The sequence below is a fragment of the Centruroides sculpturatus genome, unplaced genomic scaffold, assembly GCF_000671375.1.
Source record: "Centruroides sculpturatus isolate CEXI.00-Female unplaced genomic scaffold, Cexi_2.0 scaffold350, whole genome shotgun sequence".
In the NCBI taxonomy this organism is placed as follows: domain Eukaryota; kingdom Metazoa; phylum Arthropoda; class Arachnida; order Scorpiones; family Buthidae; genus Centruroides; species Centruroides sculpturatus.
Genome location: NW_019384643.1, coordinates 484,112 through 499,600, shown reverse-complemented (window position 1 = coordinate 499,600; position 15,489 = coordinate 484,112). Strand labels below are relative to the sequence as shown.

At 25.4% G+C, this 15,489-nt stretch overlaps 1 protein-coding gene across 1 annotated transcript in view; it reads right to left on the bottom strand.

Moving 5' to 3' along the window:
• Positions 1-1,514: 1,514 nt before the first annotated feature.
• Positions 1,515-15,489, bottom strand: part of LOC111626081 (trichohyalin-like) — a 55,655-nt gene continuing 41,680 nt past the window's right edge. Inside the window, exons 11-16 of the mRNA XM_023369364.1 lie at positions 12,396-12,577; positions 10,544-10,579; positions 7,741-7,902; positions 7,573-7,670; positions 5,268-5,449; positions 1,515-1,717 (exon numbers count right to left, since the gene is read on the bottom strand). Of these exons, the coding sequence (XP_023225132.1) occupies positions 1,545-1,717; positions 5,268-5,449; positions 7,573-7,670; positions 7,741-7,902; positions 10,544-10,579; positions 12,396-12,577 (833 nt within the window). The 3' untranslated portion in view covers positions 1,515-1,544. The remainder of the gene's footprint in view (positions 1,718-5,267; positions 5,450-7,572; positions 7,671-7,740; positions 7,903-10,543; positions 10,580-12,395; positions 12,578-15,489) is intronic.

Genomic DNA, 15,489 nt, shown 5'->3' with positions numbered 1-15,489 from the left:
AGAAAATTATTGCTAAGGAATTACATACAAAAAAAAATTAAGGCAAAGTCTAGTTTCCATTTTTTACTTAATTTAGTTTAATTTATCAGTCCAGCAGTAAATTGTAAAAATAATAAAAACATAAATTATAGATGATCGATCCTAATTTACTTTGACACTTCAGATCTAGACCAAATATCTAAGCAATCTGATCTAAAAAAAGTATGAGTTATACCATAACAATGGATAAATGGAATCTTATCATCATTAAATCAATTTATTAAAAATAACGAAGATAATTTAAATAATATAATATATAATAGTGACTTTTGTAATGAGTATGATACAAAAAAATGAGTAAAATTACAAATTTTTAACTGCCTTAAATGATACTATTTATTCGGATTAGAGCTGCCTACTCTTAAAATATATAAATTAGAAAAGAAAAAAAAAAAAAAACAAATCTGTGTAGCTGAATGAAAAAGTTATAAACTGAGCCTATCATAAAACATTAATGATGCTTGAATAATCTCTACTTTGAGTGCCGAGTTTTACCAAAATATTTTCATCATAAGAAAATAGTTTATTGTTAATTTAACGCTTGCTAACATTTTATTCCACTTGTATATCTTTACTTCTTGTTTGCTTGTGTTGTATTATTGGAAAATAATATCAAATTTTATTGTTAAATATTTAAAAGGATTAGGATTATTTAAATTTTCTATCAATCTGTTCAAAAATATAAATTTTAATTGACAGCCTGTGAGTATGTTTCTCTGAGTTTTGACTAATTTTACAGCCCAGTATTATCATTTTTATTTTAAATGAATTGGCAGATAGAAAAAATATCAATAATGTGAATGCGATATCATCAAAACATAGAAACATCCACAAAGATATGTAAGATCTATTTCAATATACAATAATTTTAAAAATGTGGAATTTCTCATTTTCCATTATAAGACAATCTTTTCCTATTAATAAATACAGTTAGGGATGATATATTACTATTTTTTTTTTTTTTTTACTTCTAACTGTCATCAGGAAAGTAAAAGTCAAAGTATTAAAAATAAAACTATTTTTTTTCCCTTAAATATTTTCAAAATATGATGTAAATTTCAATATTTAAAAATTACATTTAATGGATTTCATTTTGATATGCTATGACTTATTACAGCTTACATTTGCTGAGTTATCTGTAAACTATTTTTAAATATTTTAAACATATGGACGTACCTTTTATAAAAATTGTGGAAAGGGAGATTCATTTCCAATGCATAATATATGTTATATTCTTTTACAGTAATATGCATAATATATAATATACTTATTTATATATTTATAATAATAATAATAATAATAATAATAACTTATTGGTCTTCTCTTTGNATAATAATAATAATAAAACAATGATGGATTTTATCATCTGGTCAACAAATTTCACTTATTTGGATAATTTTCAAACAAAGAGAAGAAAATTTTTTTTGACTAGGTTTTTAAAATTTTCTTTCACATAATGAACTATTGAAAAAATATTTTTTCAAACGTAACCATAATCAAATATGTTACTGAGTCTTACAACCATCTTTTTCTTTTTTCTTTTTCTTTGCTTTATCTAAAGATGATGTCCTACGTTGTCCTTGAATGGGCATATAAGGTGGAACTGCTCCTTCACATTCTTCTTCTTCACCACACTCAAAATATCCATTATTAACACCACAGTTAATTAAAGAATCGCCTAAAATTTAAAAAAATATTAAAAAATAGCAAAAGTTAATGAAACTATTTACATTATACTTTATCAAATTAATTTTAAGAATTACAAGAGAGACCTATTTTTAGTATTACAGTATATATATTATATTAATGATTCTGAGAATACATTGGCTCCATGAGGATAAAGTGATTAGCTAAACAAGCACTTGAGTTAAGAAGCCAGAATATATTATTTATTAAATGAATGGTTAATGTTTTCAGTATGTTCATCATTCCATTGCCAGACCTTTACAGTTTAATGAATGTTCAAATTGCAGCATTCCAAACAAGTTACTCCATTTGAATGTGTAGAACATTACTTAAATAAGAACTTTTTAAATTGCAATTCATTTTTAAACATGTCTCTAAACTGTAATTAGATTTTTTGGATGTTTTCTGGCTTGTTGAAAACTGGAGTGCTTGTTTAGCTAATCACTTTATACTCATAATATTCATTTCTTTTTAAACTTTCTTTTAAATCATAAACACATTAATTGTAAGAATAGAAGAACTGTTCAACTGATTTTACAATAATCGGTAAATGAAATATTCCTTAAACTATATTCAAAGGACTTCAAAATTTGGAATTATGCTAATAAGGGAATGTTGTAAAGTAATATAGCCAAATTTATTCTAAACTTTCTAAATATTATAAATAGAAACTGATTTCAATATGGAGTTTTCAGTTTACAAAATCAAAATATTCTGTAAGGAAATGTTAACTAGTATAACTGCATGACAGTCTATACCACAAACTAAAAGCAGATTACATGTATATTTTTCATTAAATTTGTTCACATTATTGTTCACAGTATTTCATGTTCTACCACTAAACAATTACCATAAAAGAACAAATACAATAAATAATAGAAATAATTTGTTAATTATAACTAATCTTTGTAGGAAAATAAACATCTGAATTTTAGATACAATATAATCTCATACTTGAAAAACTTATTTTACCACATTATTTACTAAATAAGAGATTATAATGATGCAGGTAAAATGATGATTAAGCAAAAATTATTATTATATGAAAGAATGACCATAATCACGTGTGTATGTTGTTATTTTATTAATAAACATTAAAAAGTTTTGTTATAAATAATATATTTAAAAACAATATATATTTCATATACATTACAGTTTCATTTTTTGTTTGGTAACTATTTTCTAAAAATGAAGAAAATTAAAATATTTAATGTTTTGAATATGCTGATTGCTGATGGTAACACAATCTATACAAAGATATCAGTAATAACACTGGATAAATATAATCAATAGTTATTAGTACAATTTAAAATGCCTCAATGTCCTTGTCTTACTAAAATATAAATTTTCGTCTACAATTATGTATCTTCTATTATCAGGACTTTGTAGCATTATCTGTAAAGCCAGTATAATAAGTCCTGATAATAGAAGATATGTAATTGTAGATGAAAATTTATATTTTAGTTATTAGTACAGTTTAAACAGTTCAGAAAAAACAGAAATTTGATGTATACAAATAATATATTTTTCTTACTTATTAAGTTTTTTGAAAATACAATCATTGGCAAAAAAGTATTTGAACATGAACACTGCAGTTTACTATTAAACTGCATTTATTTAGAGAGAAAAAAAGCAATAATATCAATGGATACATTATACACACAAACACACAAAAATAATGCTTTTATTCACAAATTTGAAATGATAAGTAAAGAAAAAGTAAGGGAAATTAGATTGAAATTTAAAATATCTGGAAAATAAGTTTTAAACATACAAATCACTGGAAGAAGTTAGAACAAGCTATGAAATACTCTATGATTTGCATCCCACATGAAATATTGATTACAATTTATGTATTTATGCATATGATCAGGGTGTAGTATCAGTTTAAAACATTTTATGTTTTAAACTGATACTACACCCTGATCATATGTTTTGTTTTATGATCATATGTTTGTGTTATATGATCATATGTTATGTTTTATCAGTTTAAAACATTTTATGTTTTAAACTGATAAAATAAATTCTTCAATTATTAAAAATGGTAAAACAGAGAGAAATTCCAAAAATTATTGTATGTTCTCTTTCAACAGTCAATTATACAAAAAAGATTTCAAGAGATACAGTTTAAAACCAAAAATAACATTTGAAATGAAAAATCACATCCTGAAGAAAATTTGCATGAAAATGAAAAGAGCATCTTCAAAGCAATTGAATGCAGAATGGAAAGTATTGGATCCATGTATCGGATCACACAATTCTCAACAGATTAAATGAAATGAGATTTTCCATATATGACAAAATAATAGAAACAATGCTAATGCCATTTACATTAGGCCACAAACATACAAGTTGGGATACTGACAACTAAAAGAAAGTTGTATTCTTTAATGCAAGTAGAATTTGCATTGTTATGGAGATGATCTAATGAGATACTTTACCTTTCAGTTTAATTTTTCCTTTTTCTTTGTGCACCATTCACAGTTTGTAATTAAAAATAATCTTTAGTGTGTGTGAATACACACACACACACACATACAATATTTATTTATTAATTATGTATCCACTGATGATATTTGTTTTTTTTATTTTCATTTAAATAAACACGATCTAATGGTAAATTGCAGTATATGTTATTCATATTCAAATACTTTTTGCTAGGGACTATATTTGTTAATTAATTAATTAACAAAGAGAATATATAAAAACTTCTTAAAATTTAGATCATCATATTGCATATATATATTATTTTAGTTTTCTTATAATTCTTAAAAAGAACTTTGATATTTTCAAAGATTTAATAAATGAAAGTGCAATGAAAATATTTTGTAAACAATATGAGACACATTGTTCATTTTAAAAATTTGTTTAGAACATAAAAACAATTTTGTGCTCACAAAATAATTTTGTTAACCAATAATCCAAATATTAGGTAGGTAGCAATTAACTAATTATTGCACTTACAACTGTTTCCTCTTTGTAATTTTATATTTCTCTCACAAAATTATTAGATATTAAAAGCCAAAATAGTAATTATTTTTAAAAAATAAACTTTAAAGAATTTAATTTTAATATACAATTCTAAATTTTTAAACAGTTACTTTGAACATAAAATTTTAATTAAAAACTTTTGCATTTTTCTCAAAATTTTCAGCCAAGATGCTTTAATAATTAATATTTGTTTATATTGCATATACTTGAATTTAAGTTTTTATGTCTGAAATTACAATAAATTAGTTATTACAAAATTATTTCTTTAAAATATTACAAAATTGTTAATTGTGATTATATTCATGAACATTTGAAAGGTATTGTCTGTAATCTTAGAAATAAGTAAAATAAATAAAATAAAACTGACAAACTCATTACCATATACAGCCATTAAATAAAACCTATAATAAAGGCTATATTGTATCCTTCTATCTCTGATTTGTTATTGTTTTTTAGTAGTCAATACTTTCTCCTTAAATTTGTATTTAAATTTCATCTTATTAGAACTCTAACTAATCAGAAAATAAAAATAAAAAAATATAATTTAATACCTGGACACTGGGGAACAGCCCTATTTGGTGATGATGTGGGAGTATTACATAATGAATTCTGAGGACTTCCAAGACTTTGTGCTTTCTGACGATTATATGTTGGATCAATTACCATGGCAATGTTATGAACAGCTTTATTTGGTAATCCAGAAGTGGATGCTTCATCATCATCATCAATAAAGCTACAATATAGATGTTTAGATGCATTATATGTAAATATATAGTATTTACTTAATATTTATTTACTGTCTTGATAGGTAATAAAAACAAATGTACTAATTTTTAGGCACTGAAACTTCTGTTTGCTTTATAATTTTTGCTCTTTGTATCTAACAATTCAATTCAATGAATAATTAGTATTTTAAAAACAATGTTTTCTTATTATATAACTTAATTTATCAATTATTTTCTTGTTTTATAATTTAAATGATATAATCTTGTTTTCTTAGTAATTATATATTTGTAGAATTATTTTACAAATCAAATTTAAAAGCTATATTTTAAGATAAAATTAAACACTAGGTAATCATGAATTTATAAAATTATTTTTTAAATATGTTTTTATGTTTTAAAAAACTTTGTTTATCCTTAATTATTATGAAGTCATAAGAAAGCAAAAGTGAACATTAATGATTAATGTCTAACCAATAAAAATAAGAAATTAAATAGTTATCTTAAATAATTTTAATAAATTATTTAAAGATAACTATTTAATTTAACAATTAGTTTTTATTATATTATACAGCTCTCTAAGCAATAATGTACACTCTAATAATGTGTGACAGACAACAAATTTGCCTTATTAAATTAATCAGCTATAACAATTAGATTACTGTTCCATCTTCTACTGTTGTGTACATATATATCCAAATAAAAACTTGGAAATTTCTATCAGAAAATCACATTACAAAATTAGTCAATCTTCACTTCCACAACAGTGTTGAAAAACATAATTAAACAAAGCATACAAGGTAATACTAATAAAAAATAGTATAAGAAGTAATTATTGGAAAAATGAAAATGCTTAATTTTTTTCTTATTAGTTTGTAAAGCAACTTTCCAAGAAACATTAAATTATTTACATAATTATGCAAGCAAGGTTGATTGTTGTTACATATCAAAAAGCAAATAGTATTTTATGAAATTTATTTGTTTATTATTTAACAAATGAAGAAAACTTCTTAATTAAAAAAGAACATTTAACTTAAAATATTCTAAATTATATTCTCATAACTCAGTTCATTTTTATCATATTATGAGCTTTAAATTTGCAGCTTTCAAATGCTGTCTTAAATTATTTTTTGATTGTAAATTTTTTCAGCCTAGTGTTTTCTCTCTTATTATGTAACATCTTACATATTAAGCAATATATATCCAGCAAATTTAAGTTTATAATATAATTTTATATATATAATATGTAATAGTTTCTAATTCGGTATAAATAACTTTTTAATAGACTGGACTGTAGTGTATTTCTTTACTTGTTGAATGATAAATCGTGCAAAAAAATTAAAGAGAATACATTAAATTTGTTTACTAAGGGTAAGCTAGAACCTAGAGAAAAGCATTTCTAAAAGGATTCAGATATGTAGACTTTATATGAAAATTTATCCCACTTAATCAGATAGGAGGATACAGAAAACTCTTGTATAATTAACAGTAAAAAACACAGACAAATTAAATGACAGAACTAAATAAGAAATGTAAATAAAAAATGACAATTATTTGATGTTTACATTTATAAATATGTAAACATCAAATAATTATTATTGCTTATATTTGCACTTCACATAATTATTAAATTAGTAAAGGAAACATAATATAATGATATATTACAGATATTAGAAAAGTTTCACAAAAACATGCATTTTAGAAAAACCAAATATTTACAATCTTGCAGACTTATATAGCTTAGTCAGTCATTTTGTTCATGAATACGATAATGACTATACTTTTTTTCCTACTACAATCATACAAAATTTATATTTAATATAGCAATTAGGCATCAAATGATTTATTGTTTAATGCCTTATCATTATTTTAAATATGAAAATTTTTAAAAACCAGACTTTTATTTTGCAACATAATAAATTGAAATTTCTGGAAAATCAAACTGTAAATTAATACAACTTAACTCTAGATTATAATATATTTAAATGTAATGCAATTAAAATTTGTTCAATTTAAGAAAAAATGATTAATTAGCATAATTTACAAAATCATTGTATAGTGATAGCTATGTACAATGATTCTGAACACTATCATGATATTATGCACATTTAAATATAAATAATTTTCATAATACCTCCTATCCATTTCCTGATGAAGTCTATGGTCTAAATTTGGATGATCAAGTCCATCTTTCGAATCTGGAGAAGTGCTGCTAACTTCTTCAATTGTTTCCTATAAAAGTAAAATCATCAATCCATAATTAGTAAAAAAATTATTAAATTTTTATTTCATTTGTGCTTACCATCTCTTGCTGTTGTTGCTGTTGCTGTAACATTGCTTTTTGTCGGGCCTTCTCCCTGGCTTTCTTTGCTTTTGCTCTTTCTTGCTCTTGTAACACTCTTGCTAATTCTCTATCTTGTGCTTCAATAGCAAGCTGTCTGTCTTTAAAATTTGGGCCACGTCTCTATATAAAAATATTTTGTAGGTCAGAAAAATTATTTCAATATACATAGTTTTATAAAATTTATTGTGATAAATATCTCTTCAATTTATACATAACTATTTCATACATAATCTTATCTAATTGTTTGAATTATCTTTTTATATAATCTCCAAATAGCAGAGACCATCAAGACTAAGAAGTTTGTCCGCTATTTGAAGGTACATGCTGGCAGCCATATTGTATTTTAACCTGGTCATTCTAAAGTGAAGAATACACTGAATTGCAAACACATCAAATTTGTGTTAGGAATGTGAAAATACCAAAAAGTGTACATTATATATATTTTAATTATATATACTAAGTATATTATTTATCTTTTCATTTTCAGCTGTAGAAATCACATTAATTATTAATTCATCAAAAATGACCTGAGTGGAAGTAACAAAAAAGAAAACTGAAACTGTTATTATGAACAGAAGTATGAACGAAGGTCTGTTTAGGTGACGAGAGTTTGAATGTTGAGTTACAAAGATGATTTGCTAGCCACTTCAAGGGGTAAGAAATGTATTTGGTATTCTTGCATTTATAATGTCATTTACAATCTAAGCAACTAATAAAAATCAATATAGTGATTTGTCTATTTTGTAGTTATCAAATAGGTGTCATTTTTCAAACATTTTTGTTTTTTTCAATAAATGACTTATTAAAAATAACTTTAGCTACCACAAAGCTGTTAAGATCATAAATGATGTCATATATGCAAGAAAACTATATCTTCCTACCCTTTAAAGTGGTCAGCAAATTGTCTTCATAATTACAATCTTTGAACTCTTTAAACTTTTGCCAATTGGAAATTAATTTCCAATTGGTGAAAGCTTGGTAATTCCAAACTTATTATTGGAGTTAAGCTTATGGTACCAAGAAACCATAAACTTTCTCAAAGTTATTCATTCATTCAACAAGAACCATAGCACAGTAGTTATGAAAAAGAAACAGCTTTAAGGTTAAGACAATAGCATTTATAAGCTTAATTCCAACAATAAGACAGAAGTTTAATAGCATTAATATGTGTGATGATGAATGGTAATTGACAACTTAACCAGATTAGTCTTCTCTAACAGATAAAAAATATTTAACTTTTTATAACCTGCCCTCCTCCCCTATTCCTATTTTAAGTCAATCTTTGTTTGGCACCTACAGTCAAAATTCATCCTATGAAGTTTATTTGAACTGATTCTTTGTTTTAATTTTATAAAATATTTTCTATGTAATAAATTCTTTCAGAATATTGAAGGCGGGACTTTGTGTTTTCATAAGGTAGATTATGGATGATGGTGTCTATTATTTAGAGGTAAATATTATAGATGCTCTATTTGGAAGGTCTAGGAATTGTAAAAATTCCATTAAGTAGAGGTGTCCACTATGTGGGAGTGTCTGTTAATGGAGGTTACACTGTATTTAAAAATACTTAAAATTAGATTCAACTTTATTGTTGGTATATATGAATTTCAAATGAGTGAGTATCATTGTATTTTTTATTACTACTATAATACTTAACTTTTTATTAGGAATTAAATGTATGATTTCTCTGAATCAAAAAAATTAAACATTGTGACATACTAGTTGGACTTATAAAGCTTTATTTTTTAAAAGTAACATTTACTCACTTGCAACACAAAGGGGTCCAGAAAAGATTTTTAACTGAAAATATGTTTTTCCAAACCATTTTCCAAGTTAAAGATCTTTCCTGCACCCAATTGTGTTACAAGTAAGTACTGTTGATCTAATACATAGAGTCGTGTTACAAGGATTTAAGCACATGTTAGTTTTTTTAAATATTGTGGTACAAATAATTACTATAAAAATTTTGTATACTATTAAATTAAAACTGATAAGCTTAAAACTGTTTTTAAACCAGAAAATAATAATTACCTAAAGAAATTTTTAGGTGCATTATCTCTACTTAAAACCTACATCATTTTCTGAATTTAATAATAATGTTTTCCTTATTTTAAAAAATCTTCATATTTAAAAATAAAGTACAGTACAGTAGAGCATCGATTATCCAAATATTGATCAACTGAAAGCGTTCCAGTTGGCAAATTTAAATTTCTGCTAGTGCTATGGCGCTGCAATATTTGGCTATGTCTTGGGCTACTCCAATATTATTTTTGTTGGTGTGCGTGTTTTAGCTGGTAGCACTGATGCGACCATGAGCGTGTACTTAAGGACGCACCAGGATTTGAACGAATTTCAACATGGGATAGATTATGTACAAAAAAATATATTAATCAGTTATCCAAAAAATCGATTATCCGAACAACCCCAGTCCCGAACTGTTGTTTTGGATAATCAATGCTCTACTGTAATTGCATTAGTGTGTTAAAAAATGATTATATTAATGAAAAATCATGTCACTCTTTCATTTAACAGAAGATAAAATGATCTGAATTTAATTCAAACCAACTTTTTTAGAGACAAGAATAAAAAATCACCATAAATTATTTTTACATACGTTTACAACTTTGTTAAAATTACTTTCCATTGAAAATAATTAAGTTTTGTCCTTATTAGACCACATTGACAAAAACATTAACAATTAAATATATGTAAGTCAATAACATCTATAATTATTACGTTGGTTCAAAAAGCAAGTACTTACTTTTGTTTCTTGTTCTTGCAAAAGCCTGGCCAATTCCTATGTGAAAAATTATACATTTTTGTTATTAATTTTAAAATATATTTGAACTTAAAAAAATAGATATTTAAACAGTAGCATCCCTACAAAATCAAAATTTTTAAAGAAGGTATTGAAAATAAAAAATTTAAATTTAAAATTACTAGTAACAATCATTTTTGAATAAAAACTAAAAATTTTTATTTAAATTTTCTCAGTTGATAAAATTGCATTGATATTTCTGTATAAATTTGTTTGCCAAAATTTCCCACAAATAACCTATGGGTTATATGTGTTTTATACTCAATTTGAAAGAGAATATAAGTTATATATTGCTGCTGGTAATTATCTGATGATTTTAGCAATTATGAGGTCATCCAACATTTTTTTGTATCTAAATTTTTTGAAAAATACCTTTAATAATTGTAAAAAGTTTTACTCATTATGTAAATTCATCTATCATTCAAATTTTCTGGAAACTATCAAAGACACATTTTTATATCTCGTGTCATTTCTTTTTCTGTATGTCAATCTTTATTTTAATTAATGTTAGACACAAATAATTAAACTTTTATCTCAAAAGCTAGTAAATTTCAAGTAATTTCTACTTTTTATGTAAGTACTTTCAGTAAGCTAGTTAGAAGCCTATTAGCTTACTGAATCAATTTTAGTACATGTTAATTCTCTACAGTAAATAGGAACTTTGAATATTGTAGTCTATGTGCAACTTTCTTAACATAGTATTCTTGGCAAAACCACACAGACCACATTCCAATTCTGTTGGACTGTGGTCTGTTGTGTATTTGAATTCCATCCTGTCAGTTAATACCAGTGTGCAGAGCTATGCTGCATCAAGATCAAGACATAGATACAGAAAACTTGTTACTGTGGTTATATTCTGTTCATATATATATCTGTATTTAGGAATTTCCTATATGTCATGAGTCTAGTATTAATGTGATGTGCTGTTGTAAAGTTCTAATGTTTTTATACATATGTAGAGTATATGGTATGACCTGTACAAGTAAGAACTGCAGGCATGATAAATAATAAGTACTTACCATATTCATTCTCAACAGATGGAACTCACTCATGAAATAAAGCATTTAATACTGGTAATTTTTTCAGTGTATTTTTTATGTTGTGGGTATTTGGAACAGCTATGTCTATGACATATGTGATTTTGTTTCGTTTGTTGATCTAAATGATGTCTGATCTCTTACATTGGAATATTTTGCCTTATTATGGCTCAGTCTTAGTATATTTTATGGGGATTCATATTCATATAGTTTTCTAAAATTGTATATAAATTTGAAAGAACTTAAGAATTCTTTGGAACTGGAAATGAAATGACAGTAACAGACTATTTTCACTTATAGCAATGCAAATTTTGCAATAACAAATTTCATTCAATTTAAAATTTATTTTATTTATGTTATGTTTTTATGTAGAAAAATTTTTAAATTAAAATGTAAGTCAAAAACTGTTGTTTAACTGATGAATTAATTATGCATTCATTGAAAATGTACCTCTGAATTTTAATATATTTCTACAGAATAATTATCTGTCTATATAAATATATAATTATCTTACATAGCACACAACTACATACATATATTACACTTACCAAGATTTAATATTTAAAATAAGACAATGACACTAAATTGCTTTAAATCATTTCATCTTCATATAACTTTTTTGAATTAAGTTTGCACCAAAATTAGGTTCTTACAAGTTTTTTAGTTAATTTGCATTTTAGTAAATTAAACTTAACTTCTTTTTTGTTTTATTTTATTAACAAAAAAAATACAAATTGATAACATTTAAAAAAACTTACTGCATCTTGTTCTTCTTGAAACTTCTTCATTTCATCATCTGTGAGACCTGGTGGGGGTTTTAAACAGAAATCTGAGAGATCTGAGTCTTTATCCTCTTTGGCAAGCAAATCCACAGGTGGAGTAATTTGTGTTTTAGCAAATGATTTACTGACAGTTTCAACTTCATTTCTTGTGGAGCATTCTAAAAATAAATAAATTTTAAATTAAAAGTTTTTCATTTGTTATAAACTGTTACTATTCAAATCTTTATTAAACTAATAAAGGAAATTTATTTATAGGTTTTAATATATACAGATATACTCCATTTAATATCAGTAATCCCTTCCTAAAACTATATATTCTGTGTGAAACATTAACCAGAAACTTTTTTCTATTATTTTAAATGGGAAAAAGTTATAATGTCTTACAACATTAACTTAATACACTCAACTAGTATCTAAAAACATAATTCACTATATAAAATATTTGCTTAAACCATTGTTTTCTGATCACCAAGAAATTAATATGGTTACAAACAAACAGTTGCTTTATACACTATGACATGTATAACTAAATTTAACAGATAACAATGTAGAAAATCCAATTATTTTTCAACTAAATAAGTAAATTAGTGATAAAATATTAATAAAACAAGATTGCAATTAATATAAATGCTATTTAAAAAATCTGGTGCTCATATAGTTTATTGCTCAATACCACTTTAAATGTATCTTCTACATGTTCTTCAATTTTCATGAAAGTCCATGAAACTTAGCACTATTATAACAAAAATAAAACAAACTGCTGAAGTGAGGTTACCAAAAGTATTTAATCAGAAATGTTTTCTGATTAACAGCCAATGAAATAGAATTCTACTATCATCTGTTAAAATTATTGATAATAACGCAAGAAAATAAATAGAAATACAAAAATTTTTTACAGCATTCTATAATTTCTATAAATGCTTTTACAGTATCATTCAATCCTACATGTAGAGAAATATGAATTAGTATTTTACATTGTTTCTTCATTTTTACTTTCTCAGCTGTTATATATAACAGAGGAAAAGTATGGCAATCTGACAAATGACCCCCCCCTAAGATTTTTACATTTTTGGACTCAGGACCATGAAACATCAAGAAATGAAAAAAATTCAAGGGTTTTTCTGTATGTATGGATGTTAGTGTGGAGCGGGACAATTTTGTTCACCCTGTTTGAGGGAGATAAAGGGGGGTCATGTGTATCTCCAGTAGGATTAGACTTAATGACAATTTTACTCATTATTAGCATTTACAATTTTTTATAAAACCCATCCCTATCTTCAACATTAAGCTTTTTGCCATTTTATAAATAAAATTATAAAAAGGTTTTAATAATAAAATATCATAACAGATGGCACCACACATGCAGTTTTAAACGTTGCCAGGAAAGTTAAACAACTCATTATTGATATTTTTAAAAAATCCAGAAATCTTCTTTGACATGCATTCACAAAATGGTCTGAATAAAACTATGTTTTCATAAATTTCATAAAAATTAGACTGAATTCTTTTACATAGTTTTTTCTTCTCTTAGTTTATTATGAAGACTAAGCAGCAAGCATGCTGAACTTTTCTATGGACATGTTTAGAACATTTCAATATTAGGTGTTGATTTCCTAATAAAATCAAAAATTTCAGTTAAAATTAAAAAGAAAAAAAGTATAAAGTTCAATGAGTGTAGAATAAAAATTAAGAGCTAACATCAAACATAAAATTAAACTCACTTGCTTTTTAAATTTGTGTTTCTAACTTAATTTTCAAGACAGTAATAAGGCCCTATAAACAGCATATGATTTGTAAATAAAAATTTGGAAATCATATTAGTTAAAATAGTCTAGTGATTGATTAAAAGGTAAAAAAATAAATAAAAATTTCCTGTATTAATAATTTATGAAAAAATCTTAAAATAATCAAAATATTTTTGGTAATAAAATCAAAAATGGCACAGAAAATAACAAGTTTGTATATCAAACTAAAATAATATTGTATGTCAATGAAGAAAACAGTAGTTTTAGTGTAAAAAAAATGAATTTTAATATTCTTCCTAAATTTAAATTTAGAATCTAAATGCTAAGTTATCAAAGGATTTATAAATTAATTTTAAGAAAGCATTACATATATCACATTACACAGTTTATTATTAAGTAACCAAAAAAGTTCTGTTGTTTTTTGTGAAACTACAAAGTTTAAAGAATGTTACACGCAATACACAATAGATGACACTAAAATTCCAGCAATATGTTAATCAAGATTTAATGCTGACTCACCTTATATAAAGAGAAGTGGAAAGGTTATCTCTTAAATATTATAAAAATTGACTTGAAGATGAGTACTCCAAACTCTGTAATTCGTGCTTGTATGTTGTATGAATTTAAACTTGGAACAAGTGCTGTGCAAATGGCTCAAAAAATATGCCAGGCTTTTGGACAAGGTTCTGTTAGCACTCACACCACCCAAAGATGGTTTACAAAATTTTCTTCCGGCAATGAGTCGCTTAAAGATGCGCCATGAGAATGATGTTGAATTACAGGCTGCAATCGAAGAATATTCTGTTCAAACTTGTCAGATGTTAGCACAAAGGTTCTCCGTAAGTGATGAAACTGTCCGTTTACATTTGCATTGTCTTGGGAAAGTTTACAAGCTCAGTAAATGGATACTTCATCAATTGGCACCTGCCAATATTGTGCATATGGTGGACTGCAAATGGAATTGTTCACTATGAACTTATACCATCTGGCCAGACTATTACTGCTAATGTCTACAGTGACCAACTGCATTGAGTTCACCAATCACTTTTGAAAAAACCACCAGCTTTAGTGAACCATAAAGGCGTTCTTTTCCTACACAATAATGCTATAGACATCATGTTGCGCGTGTGACCTCTGACACAATTCAGACCCTTGGATGGGAACCTCTTTTGCACTCTCCTTATTTCCCTGACATTAGCCCTTCTGACTATCACCTATTTTTAAGCCTAGATAATCATCTGCGAAATTGACAGTTTAGAAATAGAGAGGTTATAGAAATGGAATTAGGGAAGTTTTTCAACTCTAAAAATCGTGACTTTTATAAA